The 23,963-nt window shown below is 42.9% G+C and overlaps 1 protein-coding gene across 3 annotated transcripts in view; it reads right to left on the reverse strand.

Moving 5' to 3' along the window:
• ELP6 (elongator protein 6) overlaps positions 1-12,478 on the reverse strand; it is a 32,179-nt gene extending 19,701 nt beyond the window's left edge. Inside the window, exon 1 of one of the 3 annotated variants that reach the window (XM_086501012.1) lies at positions 12,197-12,478. In XM_086501012.1, the coding sequence (XP_086357138.1) occupies positions 12,197-12,394 (198 nt within the window). In that variant the 5' untranslated portion in view covers positions 12,395-12,478. The remainder of the gene's footprint in view (positions 1-12,196) is intronic. The other 2 variants (XM_086501011.1, XM_086501013.1) reach the window with 2 other exon arrangements.
• Positions 12,479-23,963: the final 11,485 nt, after the last annotated feature.

A 23,963-nucleotide genomic window follows, 5' to 3' on the forward strand; every position in this document is an offset into this window, starting at 1 on the left:
CCGCAATGAGGTTAGCTTCACTGGGAAACCATTATCTAAACCATCATCCTTGTGAACAATCACATCTTTATCATGCAAATCATGTGTGTCGTGCTTTGGAAAAGGAATGACTGAGAGAGTCTCCTTTTCTTGTTTTTTTTATGTTCTTTTTCGTATTCCGTTTCGTGTGTCTTTTCTTGTTCTTTGTCATGCAACAAATCATGCTTCTCTAGAATGAGACTACGTGTTTTATCCTCGTCCAAAACATGAGAGTGAGATTAGTGACATAGATGGAATTTTAGTGTCACATTGAAGAACCACGAGAGGTGTTCCTTCAACTACGAGACTTGAGTGTGTTTTCTTTCCAACAAACTTGTGGATTATGACCTTTAAACCACTTAATGCCAAAAATCACATCGTATCCTCAAAGAGGAAAAATCAAAAACTTTCGACGAAAACGGACATTTTGAATGGACACGGTCACATCAAGACATTCATGCGTAAACGAAGAGTGCATGCCAAGAGCAAACCCAGAGGCCGGAATGGGATCTGGGTCGAGCTTCTAGATGTGCGCTCTTCACGAGAGAGTCGCTAATCACATCATGCATACTACTAGAATCAAAGAAGACCACAATGCGTTGACCATTCACATAACCATAACAATGCATGAGAGATGCATCGGCATGATCGTGAGAAACTTGGGACACATTAGTGTGCTCTCTGATTGCATTAATAGAAGAGTCTCACAGACTTGAATCCTGCAACTGACTCAAGATACCTGTGAAAGCACTCAAATGCTCAAATGCTCGTTTAGACTCATCTAACTCCTGTTCACAAGTTTACACATAAGATGCACTTGATTCACAGGAGTTGTATTTTCATAAGTGTCCTTTAGCTTATTCCATATAGCATAAAGCCATATCAAGACGCTTAATGTCTGTAAGTACATCATCAGACACAGATATTTTAATGTACGCAATGGCTCTCTTATTGAGTCTAGCCCAATCCTCATTTGGTATGGTTACAGGCTTAGTTTCCAAGAGCCCATCATCGCAATCCTTGAGAAACAAAATGTCTTCCATTCTGTCTTTCCATATATCAAAGCCAGTGCCATCAAACCTCTTGATTTCAAGAAGAGATTTAGTGTCACTGCTACTGGAAGCATTAGCGGCCATACTTTAGCAATGCACTGAAGCACAAATGTTGTAATTTACGACAGCAAATAACTAGCTGAATATTCAGCCTTAGACAATCAAATTTCCCAACAAGTTAAGAGAGCAAGGATCACTACCACTCTGTCCAAATAAATGTACAATAGTAAAAGTGATAATTTTCAGCAGAGAAACTGAAAATTCAACTTCAAAGCTTGCATACATTGCCATCAAGTGACTCCTACTTCAACAATATCGCCAAAAATGCATTTGCACAATCCAGATCTGCAAATGATCTCTAGAATAGTTGCAACATGAATATTCAGCAATATAATAACTCGATGAGAGTTACCCGACGCATGTACTGTATACATAAAAGTGCGTATCGGTTTCTGATACACTAATCCACAATCAATTTCTGCAATTTCTCCACAATCTCACGCGCACGAGGTAAAACCAAATTTACCTTACAAAATTTTGCATCAGTAGTACCCCCAAAGTGTATTACACGCATCAATTTTGGCAAACGTCAAAAATTTCAGAAAAATCCCTAACATTTATCGCGTCAATTTTTCCGAAATGCACAATTTCAGCAAAAGCCCCAAAATTTCTCTGACGAAGTTGCCCCAATTGCATTAATATATGATCCCTTCAGCAAATTATGGGCAATTTCTGCAAAAATTTCAGTAAGTTTTGCAAAATCCCCAAATTTTCTTGGTTCAATTTTGCACAAATGTCAACGAAATTGACTTAGTCGAGTGCAATTTCACCTGCACATGAAAAGCCCCAATTTCTGTGAAGCGTTTATGCACAAAATCTGCAATTCTTGACGCAATCTTCTGTTGTCGAAGAATACGCATGAATTGATTTCTGTCTCGACTTGCGTGAAAGGGCTTGGGCTGATTTGATGCAAAGACCAGGTGCTGTGCAACTTTTGGCCTTGCTTGCAGCTGCAGGTGCGTACATGTGCGCGAACCGGAGGCTCTAATACCAGTTTTTTGGTGGCGCAAGCAGAAAGAGCAGGTACCGCTGGCTGTTTTCAGCAGCATGTGAGAGAGAGAGAGAGAGAGAGAGAGAGAGCAGAGATTACGTGTATCAAATGTTGATACACTTAAAAAATCAAAGTGTATTATTATGTATGGTTTTAAAGGTACAAGGGTGTGTTCCCACCCTATGAGTTAGTGGTGTGAGTTAGTGTATAAAAAAGAGAGTAGAGGGCCTTTACGTACCCAACAAGACCAAGGAGAGTGAGCACGAGAGAGAGTGAGAGAACGAGAGAGAGATGGGAAAACGGAACGGGAACGCGGAACAAAATGCCATTCCTTGTTACGGGTACTCACGTTTGAAACACGGAACGGGGATTCGGAACGGGAACTTGGAATGGGAACGGGGAACGGAGACCTGAAAACGGCCATTCCCTGTTACTATGTCTAGTACTCCACACAAACACAAGGTTACTTTACTTCACTTGAAAGAGAAACTAAACTAAGCACAATGAAGGAGAGAGAGGTAGAGAGACAAAAAAGAGAGACGACACTGCATGTCAGGTCCCTACCACCCTCAAGGGCCCCCTTGCTCTGTTGCCAAAGCAAGTACTTGCTTTATTTACTTGCACAAATGCTATTACAATGGTCCTAAATGTTGAGATGTTGATGGGTACTAGCTAGAGATGCTTAGTACTACTAGAATGCTTATGGGTACTTGCTAGAGATGCTTGGTACGGCAAGGCTAAGGCTGAAAACGGAAAACGCTAGAGGTTCTAACGGAGACCTACAACTTTGCCAGCGATAAGGCTGAATTCTGCTTGCAATGATGGTGCTCAAAAGGCTCGGCTGATGCTGGGCATTCATGGCTGAAAACGTTCACTGTGGTATGGCTGAAAACACTGGCTGAAGTATGTTGGAAACGCTGACTGAAGTATGCTGAAAACGCTGGCTGAAGTATGCTGAAAACGCTGGGTTGGTGAGGATACTTGTGTTGCGGGTACTACGGATACTGAGGAGTCCTTTCCCTCCTGAGAAGTGAACCCCCAGGTCTCTTGTATAGCCAAGCAAAGCTGGGTCGAGCAGCCATAAATGAGCCCCTGTGATCTTGGAAAATAGAGCTTAAAATGTCACTTACTGCCTTAAGGGACTGTTCACATGCATGCATGCCTATATGCCGAATTGACTATACTGTGCAAGAGAGGGTATGCAACTATGACCTGCCTGAACATACATGTCTAGCTAGAGGCTCACAAAGTGCTGGGCTGGGTCCTAAGTTAAACTAAGACTGAGGCTAGACTGTAGCAAAAGCTTGTCCACGTGGCTCTATTGCAATGCGCACGTGGCATCCCCCCTTATTAAAGGTGAGGCACAACTGCCCAACTTCTACCTCTGGATACTTTCTGTACTCCCGAATGCTTCTGATGCTTGTGGATGCATAAGTCGAGAAAACTCCTACAAACTTGTGGATACTGCAGATGTAGGTACTACTGCGATGTAAACTAGTGCCATATAAGTTACTAGGTAGCCTTACTACTGTCGCCGAATACCAGCCTTGATGCTGACTCTACCTTGCGAGCAAGTACTACCACTCGAATAGCCTTGTCATGGAAACATTGCGAGTGAAGATGAAAGGTAAGGGTGCTGGGAGGTATTTCCAATGGTTCCATGTCGACGGAAGTAGATGCACGCTACATGCGAATGTGAATGCAGAAGAGGGTTATGGGTCCTTTCTCCGACTCCTTCCATATCCACATACAAGGCAAGCAAATCTTGGTACTCATGATCTGGACTTTTGTTTATCCGATGTGGATCTGTGTTCAAAGGCATATATATACCTTCATAAGTTCAGAATAGTCTGAACTCACGAATTATAAGAGGGAATAAAGCACTCATAAAACTATAAAAGCAAGGGACACGAGAAAAGAAAAGAAAAACAAAAAAACAAAAACAGAAACAAGCAAACTAAATCACTTTAATTGCTACGAAGCAAAACTAGATAAAACAAAATCCTCAAGTAAGCTAAATACGAAATCGAAAAATGAATACTACTACAAACCTACGAAGAGCAAAGATGCTAACTTGACAATATGTGACCTCAACTTCGCTGCTTGTCCAAACAGAAAGAATAAGACGAGAGTGCGCCCGATGCGCGATGGACTAAGGGTGGGAGTGGCTAATAAGTTCGGGGCAAGGACACAAAGCTTCTTTGAGAAAAAAAAAACTATGAGGTTCTTTGGGTTCTTGGTTCTGCTCGGGTTCTTGGTTCTTCCCTTGAGTTCGCGAAGCCAAAGCATGCACAGAGATTTGATACCAATGTCAAGTGCAACGGAAGTGTTTTAAGGATTTAGCTCAGATCTAGTACTCGCACAAACACAAGGTTACTTTACTTCACTTGAAAAGAGAAATTGAACTGAACACAATGAAGGAGAGAGAGGCAGACAAACAGAAAAGAGAGACGACACTGCATGTCGGGTCCCAACCACCCTCAAGGGCCCCCTTGCAATGTTGCCAGAGCAAGTACTTGTTTTATTTACTTGCACAAATGTTGTTACAATGGTCATGAATGCTAAGATGCTGATTGGGTACTTACTAGAGATGCTTGGTATCGCTTGCTCGAGATGCTTGGTACGGCGAGGCTAAGGCTGAAAATGGAAAATGCTAGAGGTTCTACCTGAGATCTGCAACTTTGGCTGAATTCTGCTTGCCTGGGCTGATGCTGGCGATTCATGGCTGAAAACACTGATTGTGGAAGGGCTGAAAACGCTGGCTCAAGGATGCTGGAAACGCTGACTGAAGTATGCTGAAAACACTGGCTGAGGTATGGTGAAAACGCTGGGTTGCTGAGGATATTTGTGTTGCGGGTACTGCAGGTACTGAGGGGTCCTTTTCCTCCTGAGAAGTAAACCCCCAGGTCTCTTATATAGCCAAGCAAAACTGGGTCGAGCAGCCATAAATGAGCCCTCATGATCTTGGAAAATAAAGCTTAAAAAGTCACTTATTATTTGATATTAAGTGCCTTAAGGAATTGTTCACATGCCTACATGCCTATATGCTAGCTGACTAAACTGTGCAAGAGAGGGTATGCAACTATGACCAACCTGAACATGCACGTCCTACTAGAGGGTCACAAAGTGTCATACTAGGTCCCAAGCTAAACTAAGATTGACGCTAGACTGTAGCAGTAGCTTGCCCACATGGCTCAACTGCAATGCGCACGTGACAATGGAGCACTCAATGCCGGCGAGGGAATTGCCAAGGGATGGCTCAATGGGTTGTCGAGGTACCGGGCCACAATGAGGATGGCTAGCGATCGGAGATCCAGGCCAATCCGACAAGGGAAGGGCTGAAAACTGAAAACGTTAGGGGTGGGAGAAGGTAGCGCTAGGGCCAATGGCGATCTACAGAAAACGTTGACTGATCTATGAGCAAATCTGTCACGTGCACATCTAACCCTATGTGTACGTGGACAAGCTACTTCATGACATGGGTTCAATTCAGTTCAATCAGTTAGCTTAGGAAGTGTTCTAGCACTTTTGTGAGTCTATTCGTAGACCGTGCATGTCCAGACACTTAGATTAGATGCATATCCTCTGGTTGCACACAGCATGATCATCAAATTATAATCAGAACCCATCAGTAGCATTTTTATACTGTATAGACCTATTTTCCCTATTTTTGACATTTTTCACTTATTATTTTTAAGTGACTTGTTGGGAACTGAGTAGGGCAAATTAGCAAGTGAACTATATAAGAAAAACCTAGCGCTAGCACTTTTGGGCAGAAGAGGCAGCAGGAACTTCGGTTCAACAGGCAACTTCTCAACAGGAACCCCCCAACAGACCTAACGTTTTTGCACGAGCTGCAAAGCCTAGCGTTTTTGCACCAAGACCAAGATCAGCCCAGTGTTTTGCATTGCAGCAGCCTGGCGATAGCAAGACCACAGAACAGCCCTAGTGTTAGCAGATTCCCCGCAACAAAACAATTTTCAGCCCTATCGTTTTTAGTTTGCGGATCAGCCTCATCGTTTTGCAGATTTATCGCGACGGAACACCAAGAAGCATCAGCGTTTTCAGTTTCCAGCAGTCAGACATCGCAGAAGAAGTCCCAAACCTCGCTGATCTCACCTTCCCGCATCAGATCCTCGCCGTACAGCCAGATCCCGCATAGTTTGCAGATTCAGCCCGAAAAACGCAGATTTCAGCATCTACTTTTCAGCGCATCGTCGCCATCGCCGTCGTCATCGACATAGAGTCAGAATTCAGCAGATAAAGATTTGCAGATTTCAACCCTTAGCGTTTTCAGATTTCAGCCCGTCTCGTCGTCGACATCGTCGGCAAGTCCAAAGCATTGTAAAGATTTGTGCAATCAATAGCAGACCGCTCTCGCCATAGAGGGGGGAGGGTTTGACAACATTCTGGTTTCGTATTCTTCTATCTCTATCTCTCAATCTCAGCACCTTCATTCACAGTGTTCACCACTTTGTTTGTGTCCATTGCACTCTCTCACTAAAAGAACGGAAGGCTCTCCCTTCCATAAGTAAAAGGAACCCTTGAGCACAGCTTGGAACACTCATCTTGAGCAAAGTTCAACATTCACTTCAGCGGCAACTTACATTGGTATCAGAGCTTTGGCAGTGTTCTGTATCACTCACGGAAAGAACCACAAGAATCACTTCTTTTTTTTTTGCTTGTTGCGATCGCACGTAACCCAAGTCCTCTTGGGCGTGTCGATTCCTAATCGTGTTTTTGAAGAGTGACAAGAAACCCAAGAAAGAAGGGCTTGTCCAACCTCCCCTTGTTTCTAAATTCACTCATTGAGAGCGGACCGTGCACTTAGCGGCCGGCCAATCGATGCGAGGTGGGAAAAAGCAACCTTGGTGTGAGCGCAAGGCCGCCAAGGGGTGCGCCCGTGGAAAAGAGAAGAGCTCGGGTAAAAGATCCTTCTCTAACATAGATTGCAAGCTAAAGAAGAACCTCAAGTCCCTCAAGAACCTCAAGACCCAAGACCCGCAAGAACCCAAGTTCCTCGTAAACTTAAGAACCCAAGACTTCAGTGGATGGTCATCACCCGAAGCGGAATGGATATTTCGCATGGAGGTGATGAGCATGAGGGTGGCGAAGAAGAATTTTCCCCACCAGGCGGTTTTTTTGGCCCTCTCCCTTTCCCATCTACGCCAAGGATTGCACTAACTCCTATGGAGGCTTTCGACAAGATGATGACGGACAGGAAGTTAGAAAGCGAAGAAAGAATAGCAACCATAGAGCGCAAATATGAAGAAAGAATGGCAGCCATAAAGCGTGAGCGCGAGCAAGCATGCTTAGCGGCCGACGAAAGAATAGCAGAATTGGATCGCAAGCACGGAAAGCGTGAAGCATAGAGTGCCCAACACATGCAAGAGTTGTTCCAACTCTTTTCTAGTGTGCAGGCGCCGATTGAAGAGAATCAAGCGAAGGAGACTCTCTCAGTCTTTTCTTCTCCAAAGCAAGACACACATGATTTGCATGATGATTTGGATAATAATGACAAGCATGATGAATTGCATGATGATGATAAGCATGATGAATTGCATGATAATGATTTGCATGATCAAGATGTGATTGTTTACAAGGATGATGGTTTAGTTGATACTTTGTCTAGTAAAGCTAACCTCATTGCAGATTCGATAGATCACGAAGAACCGATCTTGGCTCTTGAGCCTAGGTCTAGAGAACCCCCACAGGAGGTATTATGTGTACGGATGATTATTCAGCACGCATTGTTCGAGTGTTTCATTCGTGATGCTTTCCTGTATTTAGTCACCGTCCTTATGTGATCCCTTTTTCTAGGCATGACATATTGTACATTGAACACGATTCACTCATGAATGAGCACGGATGTATGCGGATGATTCATGAAAAGAAGAAATGTTTGCATTCAAGGAATTCACATTCCATGTCTCTTCCTTGGCATGACACAGTATCAGAAAGAGCACAAGAAGGATTGAGCATCAACCATCGGCATTTCCATTGTGTTTTGCCACAGTTGATTGATTTACATCAAAAGTCAAGATTCAACCCCATAGTTTGTGTGTGTTTGATAAATGGTTTGGCACTCCGTCACTTTGTTCATCTGCATTGCATGCACAGATTTTTCGAAGGAAAAGTATTTTTCCAGTCACTTTACATGGAATGGGTATGTTCATGTTTTTGTGTTGGACGTGGTTTAAGGAATTTTCAGCCTCGGAGATTCTTGAAGAAGGTAGACGCATGACTCTAGACGAAGTTGAAGCATTGAAGGAGCCTCAGAAGACTTTGTCGTCTTCGGCGCGGCCCAAAGAAGCAAGTGTTGCAGACCTTTATCAAGTTCAAGTATCGCATGACCCACGCATCAGAGTGGGCCGGCGAAGAGTCCTTTCCAAGATTCGAGAAGTTGTTGGTGATCTCCCTCGACGCCATAAATTTCGGTACCAGTACCTCACTTTGAAAAGGAGGGGATATCACGTGCACATCTAACCCTACGTGTACGTGTACAAGCTACTTCATGAAATGGGTTCAGTTCAGTTCAGTTCAGTTCAATTCAGTCAGTTAGCTTAGGAAGTGTTATGGCACTTTTGTGAGTCTGTTCGCAGACCGTGCATGTCCAGACACTTAGATTAGATGCATATCCTCTAGTTGCACACAGCATGATCATCAAATTACGGTTAGAACCCATCAGTAGCATTTTTACAGTGCAACAGCCCTTGCTTTGGGGAAGAAAGAGGAACCATTCACCTTTCAGGATGGTTATCTTCTCCACGGCAATAGGCTATGTGTTACCCGAGAAAGTTATGTATGAATCCCATGCTCCTCCATATGCGGGGCATAGAGGTATTCAACCTACTCTCTGAGGAGTAGAGACGTACTTCTATTGGCCTACCATGAAAGTGGACATACAAGAGTATGTTTCAAAATGTGTAGTATGCCAAAAGACCAAGTATGATAGAGGGAAGCAACCTGGATTACTCCAGCCATTGCCTATCCCAAATTCACCATTGGAGAGTATATCCATGGATATTATCTTTGGATTACCCAATTAGCAAGTGAACTATATAAGAAAAACCTAGCGCTATCACTTTTGGGCAGAAGAGGCAGCAGGAACTTCGGTTCAACAGGCAACTTCTCGGCAAGACCCCCCCCCCCCCCAAGCAGACCTAGCGTTTTTGCACCAGCTGCAAAGCCTAGTGTTTTTGCACCAAGACCAAGATCAGCCCAACGTTTTTGCATTGCAGCAGCCTGGTGACAACAAGACCACAGAACAGCCCTAGCGTTAGCAGATTCCCCGCACCAGAACAGTTTTCAGCCCTAGCGTTTTTTGTTTGCATATCAGCCTCGGCGTTTTGCAGATTTATTGCGACGGAACACCAAGAAGCATCAGCGTTTTCAGTTTCCAGCAGTCAGATATCGCAGAAGAAGTCCCAAACCTCGCAGAGATCACCTTCCCGCAGCAGATCCTCGCCGCACGGTCAAATCCCGCATAGTTTGCAAATTCAGCCCGGAAAACACAGAGTTCAGCGTCTGCATTTTTAGCGCGTCGTCGTTGCATCGTCATCATCGCCGTCGTCATCGACATAGAGTCAAAATTCAGCTAATAAAGGTTTGCAGATTTCAGCCCGTGTCGTCATCGTCCTCATCGTTGTCGACATCGTCGGCAAGTCCAAAGCATTGTAGAGATTTGTGCAATCAATAGTAGACCGCTCTCGCCATAGAGGGAGGAGGGTTTGACAACATTCTGGTGTCGTATTCTTCTATCTCCATCTCTCAATCTCAGCACCTTCATTCACAGTGTTCACCACTTTGTTTGTGTCCATTGCACTCTCTCACTAAAGGAACGGAAGGCTCTCCCTTCCGTAAGTAAAAGGAACCCTTGAGCACAGTTTGAAGCACTCATCTTGAGCAAAGTTCAACATTCACTTCCGCTGCAACTTACAAAACGCTAGGGCTGATCTGCTCCTCCACCTGGCATTGGGAATCTGTGTAAAAAGGCTAGGTTGAGGGCTCCCTTTATAGAGTTGAAATTTGAGTTATGAACTTCTCTAGGCTTATGTAGGGTAAACTATCCACCAAACCCAACAAATAAATCATAAAAATGATTTTATTAATAAATTTGGTTAGGGGGTCGGTTTCTAGGTAAAATTGTCGCACATCTGCCCACCCGGGGATCCGATTGACGCAAGGAATGGCTCGTTGGAATTCTCTAGCCTAGAACTATATGCACCATAGTGTAATAACATATGTCAAAACAAATGTACAAACCATTTATGCAAGAGGTTCCCAGAACTGGAAAACCTAATCTAATGGATTCGTCCGAACATGCAGGTCTTGCGAACAGGCTCACAAAATTGCCAGTACTAATCCTCCTGGGATTCTAGACACTCCTATCTAGGAAGAAGGGGAAAATTGGATATGGAAGTCGATGAAGCATGTCCAAGTGGCACACAGAGCCATGTGCACGTGACATTGACACTCTTATCAGGAGGAGTTGCACCACACTTATGCTTACAAAGCATGTTAGAGTTGATACCCATGTAAAGGCCAAGTCAGTGGTCTCGTGTGCAAGAGCAGAAGGCGGTCGCAGTAGCAATTATGTGTACCAAGGGTCTATCCATCAAGGGCATGTCAGATCTATTCCGGACCACCCTTGGCCACTTGCATATCCAGTTTGTTATCAGCATGGATAGCCTTTCTTAGATCTCTCTCTCTTTCTCTATCTCTTATTCTTAGACATTCTGTCTCTTTCTACCTCAATGCCTTGTATATGTATGTGGCATTGCAGGTGTTCTCTAGTGTTAGAGGATCTTTTCAGAGTCTAGCCAGATTGGAGTTGCGGTATCCACCGGATAGGAGGTCAGTCCATGTATCCATTACATCCTCGGGTACCTATTTTGACAAGCGGCCCCTACCTATCGACCCTCGATTCTCTTTCTACCTCAGTGCCTTGTATATGTATGTGGCATTGCAGGTGTTCTCCAGTGTCAGAGGATCTTTTTAGAGTCTAGCCAGATTGGAGTTGAGGTATCACCGGATAGGAGGCCAGTCCGTGTATCCATTGCATCCTCGGGTACCTATTTTGACAAGGGGCCCCTACATATGGACCTCTACAGTTGCCCGACCCATGCCAAAAACCCCACTACCATAAAAAAGGAGTTGCCCATAAAAATATGCCTTCACTCATAAAATAATTGATAAATTAGAAAGAGACTAAAATTGGTCACCTACTGGAAAAAAATTGGACCAGCTGTACATACTAGAGACTCTAACCCCACGAAACCCTAGGAACCAAGGTCTTGCCTCATGACAGACTACTGGATGGACACCTGCATGGCTCGTACCACCGGAAAAGGTGCGTCTACCTTAAATGCATCCAAGTGTTGCACTAGCAAGCATAGGAAATAAGAGATCCGTCTAGCTATATGCAAATCCCAAGAGTGCTGACCAGTGACCAGTAATGTCTTGGAAATGCATGAAGAAGGCCCGCATGTAACCATCTCCTCATACAAATAGGCCACTCTCTCTACTGTTTGACTAGAGCAATGCATCCAATCCTAACTGTATACGCAAAAAAAAGACACTAGATCCAGACTATGCTCTACAAAAGGCCACTAGCACTCCCCTGGGTCACTATATAGCTGAGAAATTTGTCTCCCCTCCCATGTCCATAACCACCGGGATGAAATCTCCTCTACCAAAAAGTAGGAGTCTACGTTGTGTCTCTTCCCCTTGGCACCATCTACACCGGTTGCAAGTGGAATGTGCAAATATTGGGCCTTGGATCTCCTCACTGAATAGAATTCGGATGTGGCCAGGTCTCTCTCTCTCTCTCTCTCTCTCTCTCTCTCTCTCTCTCTCTCTCTCTCTCTCTCTCTCTCTCTCTACACACACACACACACGCATATATATATATATATATATATATATATATATATATATATATATATATATATTATACACACACACACAATATGCGTGTGTGTGTGTGTGTGTGTGTGTGTGTGTATGGACACACTTACATTCCCTCCAAGCAAAGAAAGGACAGCTCAAAACTTTAAGCAGACGAGAAAGACACCTGTTTCCTTGCAATTTTAGTGTAGTGAGAGAAAGGCTCCTTGAGGCCAACGAAGATGACGAAGGACTCGGGAGAAGCGAGGATCTTACGAAGAAGATAGAGAAGAAGGAACGAGGCAGGAGCAGAAACAGCATCCTTTACCAACAGCACCTTGTTAAGTGGTAGTGTCACGTTCCAGCCCAAAGCCTCGTCCAGCATCCTTCCAATACGTTTTACCAAGTGAAATAGCACGTGAGCAGCTGCTTTTCTGGCTTGGCCTCAGAGAACGTGGCCCTCCTCGTTAGTAAGGGCGGGTTCAGACGAGGCGTAGGAAATGGACAATGCTCCAATTTTGTCTTGCTATGTTCACAATTCGTGACATCTTGGTTTAAGGTGACGTGCCTAAGTATGATAGATGCGATTGAGCTCGAATCCTATCTGTCACTGAAAATTATCCTAGCTGGCGCTGAACGGGGGTGAAGGTTGTGAAAGGAAATGCAACAAGGCGGTTGGCGAGTCGCCCACAGCCACAAGTCACGTTAATGTGTGTCGCTCCTCTGTTTGAACCAAACCTAAGTACCACCCCTCCTTCCACGAGGTATCAATGGTCACAATGAATTAGGGTGTCCCCATTTGTTGAGAACTATCCTATGGCAAATGTGGACTACACGTAAATCTTGAATTCAATGTGAGCTAAATGTGAAATGTATTATCAGATGGGAACACTTTTATTTGTGTAAACTACATCAAGTGTGGACTATGTCATTGAGCTATCCTTTAGAACTAACATTTAGTTTGACGTAGCTTGCTTCTCAGGGTTCGAAGGGGGGGATAGGGTTCAAATTATCCAATCCTGAAGCATGTCACTTGGCGAGCCGATAGGTGGGCATTGCACACGTTCGAAGACAGTAAGGAAAGTTGAGTTGCATAGAGCAACTAAAGACATTCAGAGTGCCAATTTAGTGTAATGCAAATAAAGATCAAACCGTCAGCACCACAGTCCTACACATGTGGTTTAACATGCTTCAAGCTTGCACCTACACCCACACACACACACACACAGGCTTCCCATCTAATATTTGGCATGATTGTTTTGTAGCGAGTTGTCCTTTTTCTAGCGCCTAACAGCTGCATAATATGCGCGCATATTTTAAGAGGAACTTAAAGCAACAAACATGGGAAACATGATTAAGGGGGTGCACCCATAATAACTTTTGGGTATGGAGATTGTTGATGGAATGTTGTTGGGGCAAGCTAGGCCGAAGAAGGAGTTACTTTATATGATGGGAGCAAAGCTTGAGTAGGGAGTGCTTCTAGATTCTAAGTAACTTACAGATGTGTCGCATTGTGTGGATTCAAATGCAACAGCTATGCCAAATGAGGAATTCGTGTTTTTAGTTGGGGTAAGAAACATGCCGACGATAAGTATGAAAGTAAAAGAGGCCACGACAAAGCTTTGAGCATACGCAATATGATTGCTGAGATATAACATGGTGTTAATATGTTCAACCAATTAAGGACTCGGATGGTATGGGGGCTTCATTTTTTGTGTATGTTATGCCATGGATGTCGGAGTTTTGCCCAACTCCACTTGGAGGCAGGTTTCTAAGCCATCTATGTTTGCAAATGCAAGCATGATTGAGGAGGAAGTATGAGATCAAGCTGTGGCTAAGGATGTAGTGATTGAAGATACTTGTCATCCTATAGCAAAAAAGTAGGAGGAAAAGAGTAAGCATGAAGGGCCTTCACAGGAGGTTTTGACTAATGAAATCCAAAAGCAAGACATCATCCTTTGAAAACACACTTGGGCAAAAGATAGATCTCCTTAGCCATCTTGTGGGTGTCTCTAACTTGTCTAAAAGTATTGGTTTGGTTAAAAAGAAGAAGAAGCGAGCACCGCATCTATCTCTTAATGTTATGACTACTTGAGTTGATGGCCACCGCATCTATCTCTTAAGGTTATGACTACTTGAGTTGATGGCTCTCAATAAAAGCCAAGTATGTGTAGTCCTTAAGTCCCCATGCCAAGGCAACTTTGCATGGGTAGTGTTGTATCTTTCTTATTACTTTTAGTACAAATATGCCACTTTTAGTACAAATATGCCAAATATGTACAAATGTGGACTACATGTAAATCTTGAATTCAATGTGAGCTAAATGTGAAATGTATTATCAAATGTGAACACTTTTATTTGTGTAAACTACATCAAGTGTGGACTATGTCATTGAGCTATCCTTTAAAACTAACGTTTAGTTTAACATAGCTTGCTTCTCAGGGTTCGAAGGGGGGGATAGGGTTTGAATTATCCAATCCTGAAACATGTCACTTGGCGAGCCGATAGGTGGGCATTGCACATGTTCGAAGACTAAGGAAAGTTGAGTTGCATAGAGCAACTAAAGACACTCGGAGCGCCAGTTTAGTGTAATGAAAATGGAGATCAAACCATCAGCGCCATAGTCCTATACATGTTTGTAACATGCTTCAAGCTCGCACCTACACCCACACACACCACACACTCAGGCTTCCCATCAAATATTCAGCACGATTGTTTTGTAGCGGGTCATCGTTTTTCTAGTGCCTAATAATTGCATAATATGTGCGCATATTGTATGAGGAACTTAAAGCAACAAACATGGAAAAACATGATTAAGGGGGTGCAACCATAGTAACTTTTGTGTATGGAAAATGTCGATGAAATGTTGTTGGGGCAAGCTAGGCAGAAGAAGGAGCTACCTTATATGATGGGGGAAAAGCTTGAGTAGGGAGTGCTTTGAGATTCTAAGCAACTTAGAAATGTGTCGCATTGTGTGGATTCGAATGCAATAGCTACACCAAATTAGGAATTCGTGTTTTTAGGTGAGGGTAAGAAACATGCCAATGATAACTATGAAAGTAAAAGAGGCCACGACAAAGTTTTGAGCATACGCAATATGATTGTTGAGATATAACATGGTGCTAATATGTTCAGCTAGATAAGGACTCGGATGGTATGGGGGCTTCATTTTTTGTGTATGTCATGCCATGGATGTTGGAGTTTTGCCCAACTCCACTTGGAGGCGGGTTTCTGGGCCATCTACAGTTGCAAATGCAAGCATGAAGGAGGAGGAAGTATGAGATCAGGCTGTGGCTGAGGCTGTAGTGATTGAAGATACTTATCATCCTATAGCAAAAAAGTAGGAGGAAAAGTGTCAGTACACCGGCAAGGCCGGACTAGACAAGGGCAAGGCCGGGCTAGACAGTGCGGAAAGGGAGTCCAACTAGGGCAAAGGGCCAGTGGTCAATCCTATATAGTGGGTGGTTGGGTGGTGGACTCCTAGGTTCTAGTTCCCCTTGTCTTACACTGGTATCAGAGATCAGGGAGGAGGAGCCATGGAGGAGGGGGGAAGGAGATCGATTATGAGTTCTTTTGTCTCTTGTCTACTCTCTCTCTCTCTCTCTCTCTCTCTCTCTCTCTCTCTCTCTCTCTCTCTCTCTCTCTCTCTCTCTCTCTCTCTCTCTCTCTCTCTCTCTCTCTCTCTCTCTCTCTCTCTCTCTCTCTCTCTCAGAACAAGGCAACCTCTCTCTCCCTTGTCAGGCTTGGAGCAGCACGGGCATGGCCTCTTGCAAGGCGGGTTCAACATGGCCTCTTGCAAGGACGGGACATGGCTGTGGGTACTGTCCCCTGCAGAGCCGAAAGGAAAAGGCTGCGGGAACGCTTGCTTGCAAGGAGAAGAGAGCATTTCTACGCCAGCGTGGGAGGGGCCGCTAATTCACGGAAGGGCTGGCAGCGTCCTGCGCCAAATCAGGCCAGAAGGCGATCGCTGGGAGCGCACCGGCATGGGGAGCAAAACACGTCACAACAACGACTTGCAAGGAGCATCTGCTCGCGCTCCATCTCTGGTTTGGTCTGCGCGCAGGCAGCCGCTCTACCATCACTGAAGTAGGTTAAAAATTTGCTTTTATTTTTATTTATTTTTTCATTCACCAAATTCAGCAGGGTATGGTTCCCATAGGGAGCAGGGTCTCTTTTCTCGCATGCATGGCAAACACAAGGCATGCATATCTTATCAGATGCCATACTCGTGCCATGCAGGTCAGGACTCAACAAGAAAGGGGCACCCAATTTTGGGTAACCTCCTCGGCTAAGAGCCGAATTCCATAGTCGACTCCGGCTTGCAGGGGCGACTATGCAAGTAAGCTCCATACTAAGACCCTCAGCTCCGGCTCATGAGGTGACAAGGCATGAAAACTACACGACATGCAAAATTGTTTGCAATTTCTAAAACCACACAATTTTGACAACATGGTGGTGGTCGGGAATAGTGCATGGGCAGCCGAAGATTTTCAAATCTTTGCAAACTAAGTGATTTGCAAAGCCAAAGCATGCATATTGTTGACACTAAGAAGATTACCCACGAGGCTTACTTTTTGCTTTCAGAGTCCCAAAGTGGGCTAAAACATTGATAATACAGCTTCATCTGTACAAGGGACGCTTCAATCACCGCTTCAAAGTAGTCTTGATGCGGTCATGGTCCTCTGCAAGAGAATGATCTTTCAAGGCTTTAATTGCTATTCACAAAAGATCGACATTATCATCATATTGGTGTTCGGTATGAAGGATGCTCGAAAACTCAGGCACATTAGCCGATCCGATAAATAGCTCGAGGACATTTAGCAGGTAAACAATAGGAGGTAAATAAATGCTTTCAATACCACTTTGTTTTCCTCAAGAACATGTTGCATCAAGACACGAGCAAGGCTTGTGCAAAATGAGTTGTTATCAAATTTGCTTGCACGCATGGCTTATCCAAGGCATGAAAACCCCGCACGGTTGGATCATGTTGAGGGTGGTGTTTAGCAAATTTTGGTGGTCCAAAGACCAACGATTGTTTTGACGGCCAAAATCAAGCAAGTCTTGAGTAAGAAATGATCTCGTTTCACAATAAGGCTTCTGTCCATGCCTACCAAAGGTTAGGGCATGGTGGTGCTAGGGAATCTCATGGATATCGGCACGGTCTGTTGCTAATTTGGATGAAGGAGGCAACAGGTGCTCGACAAGACCAACCATTAACGACCGTTTCAAGATGCTGTCACGCAAATTGTTAGGGCTTGTTTTCTCGACATCACTGGAGCTGGGCTTCGTCTCCGTAATCAAGCCTAGCAAGCATGAGGTACATACTTTGCAAGGAATTTTTGTTTTTTGCTTTTCAATACATTGTACAATTCAACCATGTCAATTATTTGTGACTTTCGACACGGTTGACTTTCTTTTACTATGACATTTGTCTATGAGCAAGAGTATCTGTAGCTCTGAAGCATGGTAGCATCCAAAGTGGGTCTACTGAAAAGTATCATGCAAAGACTTCCATGTTTGGCTTGTGCTATGAGCATACAAACTTGGGACGGACTTGACAATATGCCAGCAGGTTATTTCATGAGAAAAAGACGGGCGTATATGATATAAGGGACGTATCTGTACATACGACAGACACCACTCGTGCAACAGATATGGCTATGCACCATTTTTAAGCAAGTTTTCTTCCACGGAATACCGGGCCAACTGGTTACAACAATGACCAGGTTAGCAAAATTTAAGTTTTTCTTGTTTTTTCCTGTTTAAACTTTACTTTGCAATTACTCGCATTGTGCAAAGCAAAGTGCTGTGGCCATTTCATATGCAGCAAGGCTTTGGGGAATTGGCACAATAGGGAATATCAGCTCACAGAATCCCTACCAGTCTCAACTGTGCAAGGCACTCATGGTTTTGGTTCTCATGGTTGAGGCCATCACTCTCGGCAAGGGCTTACCATACAGGATGCAAGGCAGGATTCAATTCTACCGCCTCATGAATTACGCTTCTGCTATCACACCCGCAACTTTGTCAAGGACATACTAAGTAATGGATTGTTTACTATGATTGTGGGTTGTTATCAACACATAACAACACTACAAGGAACCTAAATCTAGGACTTATTTTACGGGAAAAGTGCCAAGGCTAGGTTGTCCTCATACAATCACGACCCCTGCAGGGTAGGAGGGTCGGAATGAGTTTTTGTTTTTCTGTTACCTCTCTCGACGAGAGCGTCATACCGGCAAACTGTGGAATGCTTCCACGATAAGCTGCAATTTAGACATAAGATGCGTAAGAGCACATCGCTTGGGTCCACACTCTAAAACCTTAAGGAAAGTTCCTCAACCCAACATGCTCTTGTTCTCTTTCTCTCTCTCTTTAAGGGAATAATAAAAATCTTCTAAGAAGTTTTTGATACATGTTATGTTTGGGAGTCAACATGGGCCAAGGTGCTCTAACTCTCAGTAGAAATTGACCAAGATGCCATTCACATTAGTTTTCATTGGGTTATCAATTGAACACTAATTGTTGTAAGAGCTAGGAGCCACAAACAGGCTGACTACGAGCCATTGTCAGATTTTGGGTAGGACCCAACTATTGCCATTCCTTGGGTGATTGTTCTTAGGATCGAACATATTTTCCCAATGGAGTACACATCAAACACATCAACGTTAATGGACGAGCAAGAGTCTTGTCATTTTGGAGGATTAGGGTGTCATTTTTGCACTATATGTTTCTAGTCCGACGCTCAAGTTGAGTTTTTGATACTCTTGCACTTACATCAATTGATCTATACCATGGAGTCTAGAGGCAGCAAACAGTTGAGACAACATAGCTATTGATACAAGTTAGGCATCTCACTTGTGTGGAATTCTTGCTCTCTCTATAGCACTACGAGTGTCTATGGCATCACAGTTTTGGGGTAAGACCTAGCGGATGCTTACTAATTAAATCACCCCATACGCATTGAGGATCACAGTTTGATCTATGCCCGTTATACTTTCAAGGAAAGAATTCCGCAATCTACCACGTGATAGTGGGAAAATTTAACTTTTTAAGTTGATTCTCATCATTCTGTACACGGTTAACTAGGTTGGTTACCATTACCTGCTAGTTGAGCGGTTCTACAAAGGGTCTTACCAAGGCGTTTGACTACGTAGATTCTACCCAATGGATTTGGATTGCGAAGGCAACACCCAGGGTTTCTAGTGCAATGTTGCTTGGTTTTTTTCATAGGGAGGAGATATAATCCTGTGCATTTAAATACGGGTAACTAAACTTTCAGTTCAATCCCCAGGGACATGCCAAGGGCATGTCAAAACAATTAGTATTGTGGGCCGTAGTGTCCAAAGTACATTATGTTGTTATGAATCCACGATTCGATTTGGCACATGTTGTCACATGGGATACAACATGGTCTAGGAACTCAAGGAGTTCGGTTTAGCCACTGTGGAGCAATGAATGAGGGTCCCTCTCACTCTTCTCACGGAGTGTTTTGCAGTTACCTCCACACACAAGTACATCTTGTACTTGTAGGATGTTCTTTTTCCAGACATCCTTAGTTCATACCTATTCCACATGTAGCGAGTTAGAGTCTCTGGGACTGACACTGACACCACTATTTCAAATATGTGTCACGACAAAGTCCCTAGGTGCTGGTTAAATCTGTTTTCTAGACCATTTTCAGCACGACGTATCAGGAGCAATTTCAGTGGCCAGAAATTGTCGGGTACTTAGAATGACTTGTTCAACTACTTTCCTCCCCTTTTACCACACACACACACAGAGCCATTCTACCCTCATCTATATTTTATTTGCTTTTGTAGTAAACGACGCTCACATGCGTTCATGATCCCTGGAGCAAATCCCTGCACTTCACATCCCCCCGCCCATGCCCCGCTCCAGTTGGGTCTGGTGATACTCCTGCCCCCCTTGTATTGCACACACAACCTCGGACGCATGATGTCCATATTGACTCCTTTCTCTGGCTGCATGGGAGCCAAGAAAGGGAGAGAAAAAGAGGGTTCACACACTCAAATATGTCCCCCCTGCTGATCTGGAAACAGATACTACCGCCTTCGGCCTTTGCATTTAACTCTTGAAGACTAAGTTTTCTTTAGAATTGAAGTAGAATGAAAAGTGATTCCTCTTAATGAAGCCCCAAAAAATAGTTGAACCAAACTATTGTGCGGGTTTTGAATTTCAAAAATGGCAAGGGGAAAATAAAAAATTTCACCTCAAAATAGAGAAAAATAGTGTAAAAAAGCAAAAAAATAACCCATTGTTATAAAATCTTCTCTTGGCAAATTCAAGGAACAAAATTTTGTATGTTTGGGAAAATGATTCCTCTCGAACAGTGCAGTGTAGGTGCAATACTAGAGCTTTATTAAGTTCTTGGCAGAGGCTCTTACTTTTAGAAAACAAAATAAACAAGGGCCACAAAGAGGGCCGAAACTATAGCCGCATCAGATGCAACTCACAAGGACTGGCCAAGTTAGACTCAGACCTTCTATAGCCGGTCAAGGAGTCTAGAGGCAAAGCGTCAACAAAATTGTCCCTAAAGTTGACGATTCACATTAGCTCAAAATGTTGTCCCCAAAAAAGGTCCATGCTAGGGTTACCTCAAATTGGTGTGCAATAGGGTTACTAGGCACAAACTTAACTATTATTTTGAATTTCACAAGAAAGATTCTAATCTTCTAGCAAAAAGATCAACCTTGTACACATATTTTTTTTTCGCTGCAAGAAGGTCACCCAAAATTTTACTGCTATATTATTTTCTTTGCAAGAAGGTCATGTGAATGAATGGCTTGACATATTACCATCATTGGCCTTGCACATGCGAAAAAGGTTGTTGCTTATGTTTGACGGTCAATATCAGACAATCAGAGTGTAACCTCTCAAAGATAATTATTCTAAAATGGAAGATTTAAATTTTGCATTGTAGCCATTAGCATTGCTTAAGGAGCAACTAAAGCTTGAATGTGGCTGCAATGAAGCAAATAAGTTGTTTTATTTGCTAGATCATGAGGTGTCATAGTACTACAAGGCTGAGGCCACTGAGAATCAAGCTACATCTTTGGTTGGTTCCAAGATATCATCGATCATTTTTGAAGATGGAAGTATACAACCAAACCTTGCGAGCACCAAAAGTGTTCCTAAAATCATTGATGCTCTTCCATTGCAGATTAACCTATATGTTGCCCTTTTTAAAAAAAAAAGGTTGTAGACGTTTTGGAAAAGCCAACTATATAAGATGGCTACATTGCGTACGTGTTTCCTCCTAAAAAAAAAACTAGTCAACTATGTATTGAATGGAGTAGAGTTTTGATGGACATGCTTGGATAAAGTATGTAGCTTGTGGTAGTGATTTGTTTTGGGGAGTGGTTTTGGAATTTCCTTATTTTGAAGAAGAAAGACATTGAATGAGTCTCACTAGAGAGCCAGACTAGTGCATACCCCAAGTAAGGGTATGTTGAATGTAGACAATGGGAAAGATGTATGTATTGATTTTTGTCAAATTCTAGAGTGCATTTGGACTTCTCTAGCAGTAATATACTACTGCCAAGAAAAAGATGCCTAAGAAGAAGAAATCATGTGTGATTTACTAGGAGCAAACTAGTAAAGCAAAGTAGTATTGGTGCCAAATGGGTTGTACTTTTCTAATGGCAGCACAATTGGTTTAGTTCAAAAGGGGGTGACTTATACCATGGAAATTTCATTTTATTAGCTTAGATAGATTAGGTATTATGCATTGTGTATCAAGTTTTTGACTAGATTCGCTCAAAAAAATGACTCGCTTGGTTTTGTTTGCTCGGGATATGGATCTCCTCTTCTACCTGTAATGATTCTATGGAGAGTAAAGGAATGACCTCTTCACTCCACCTTGGAACCATTTCAACATTGAACAGATAAGAATTCGGAAGGTCATCATCAATACCCTTGGGTGCTTCTCCATGGAACAATCCCAAAAGATGTTTCTCTTTTGTGTGTTGTACCTTTCTTGACGACCACAATGAAATCAAACTCAAGCAATATGATAAACCATCGAGCAATCCTTCCCGTATTGCAAGATTTGTTTACCACGTATAATAGTGCTTGGTGGTCGATAAAAAAACCAAACTTGTTCTTGAGAAGGTAGTGTCTAAACCTTTTGATGGCATAGATCATCCCTAGGCCTTCTCTTTTTGTAGTGGTAATTCTTCTCTGCACTGTTTAGCTTCCTACTAGAGTAACAAATGGGAAAATCCATTTTTTTATCTCTAGGTTGAGCTAATATGCATCCTATGGCATAGGTTGATGCATCCACATGGACATGGAAGATCTTGTTCCCATCAGTGGCTTGCAAACTTGGAGCAAAAAATGATCCTTGCTTCAATTTGTGAAAATCCTTCTCACATTCTTTCGTCCACTCAAACTTGGCAATAAGAGCATACAAACGCTTAGCTATAACAACATACATGTATATGAAACGCCTATAATACCCGCAATGGTCCATAAATGCTTGTACCTCCTTTATTTTGGTTGGTCTTGAAAGTGCAACAATCACTTGTATCTTATCTTGATCAATGGAAATCCCATTTTTGGACACGATGTGTCCCAATATTTTACCTTGCCTTACCATGAAGACACATTTTTTAGGTTTCAAGCAAATACAGTAAAATTTGTACTTCTCAAAGACTTTCTCAAGTGTGTTATGTGCTCACTCCTCAATTGAGAATGTATGCATAGATCATCCACTTCTCAACTGAGAATGCACGCATAGATAATCCATATATATTTCCAAAAATTATCTAAGATACTCCTTGAGTGCATGACTCATTAGTCTCAAAAAGGTGGCAGGTGCATTGGTCATGCCAAAAGGCATCACCCTATATGCAAATATGCCCCATTCTGTTGCAAAAGCCGTCTTATGTTGATCCTCTGGTTTTATGATCAACTGGTTGTAGCATGAGAATCCATCTGAAAAACTATAAGCTTCTTTTCCTGCAACTCTCTCGATCACAAGATCTATTATTAGTAGGGGATAGTTGTCTCTGATGGTAGCAACATTTACTAGTTTGAGATTCACACAAACCCATAATTTTCCATTCTTTTTGGGTACTACCACAATATCGGGGACACCGAATCGGTGTGTTCAATCTCATATATAAATTTAGCGTCCTTGAGTTTGTCTATCTCCTCCTTAATCTTATTGGCAAATGTCTCGTTGTATGTATAAGGATGTTGTCTGTGAGGTTTGGAATCACTCTTAAGGAGTATCATGTGTTGATAGATTTTTGGATCTATTCCCTTTAGATCCCCTGTACGACCATGCAAACACATATTTATATTGTTGAAGTGTTGCTATAAATAGATGCTCTTCTTCTCTCGTGAGGTCGATGGCAATGTATGCCAGCTTAGGTTCCTCTCCTGGTTCCACTAGGTCTATACACTTCGCTCTTTTTGGCCCATCGTATGAGGTTCCACGTTCCTTTGGGTCTTGGTTTGGATCTTGAACTACAATTTTTCTATCTTGGATAGTGTATCTTTTGTAGTGGGAAGGTGCGTCAAACTTATCATTGTTGGATTCATCCTCAGTTTTCTACTCCAATGTCGAAACTTCCTTCAAAGTTCGTTTCAATTCGCTTTGTTTTTTATAATTTTATTGATTTTTCAGAGATGTTTTTGACTTGTGACTTTGGTTTTCTTTTCTTTTTTGGATTTCCTTTTTCTGTTGAGATGGGTTTTATGAACCTTTTCAAGATCTTGTGTTTAAGGCAATCAGTTGCGTCAACCAGCCTTAGATACTGCGTTTTGTTTTTTAAGGGAGGTATGGGTTTTTTTTTTTTTTTTAATCTCATCTATTCCACACGTCTTTCTTGGTATCTTCATTGTCTTTGTGGTTTTTGCTTGGGAAAATCATAAAAAACAGCTTATCTATTCCTGAATGTGATGTCCTTATCGAAGGTACTAGA

Source organism: Adiantum capillus-veneris, chromosome 26 (assembly GCF_014529385.1).
Source record: "Adiantum capillus-veneris isolate H3 chromosome 26, ASM1452938v2, whole genome shotgun sequence".
Classification (NCBI taxonomy): domain Eukaryota; kingdom Viridiplantae; phylum Streptophyta; class Polypodiopsida; order Polypodiales; family Pteridaceae; genus Adiantum; species Adiantum capillus-veneris.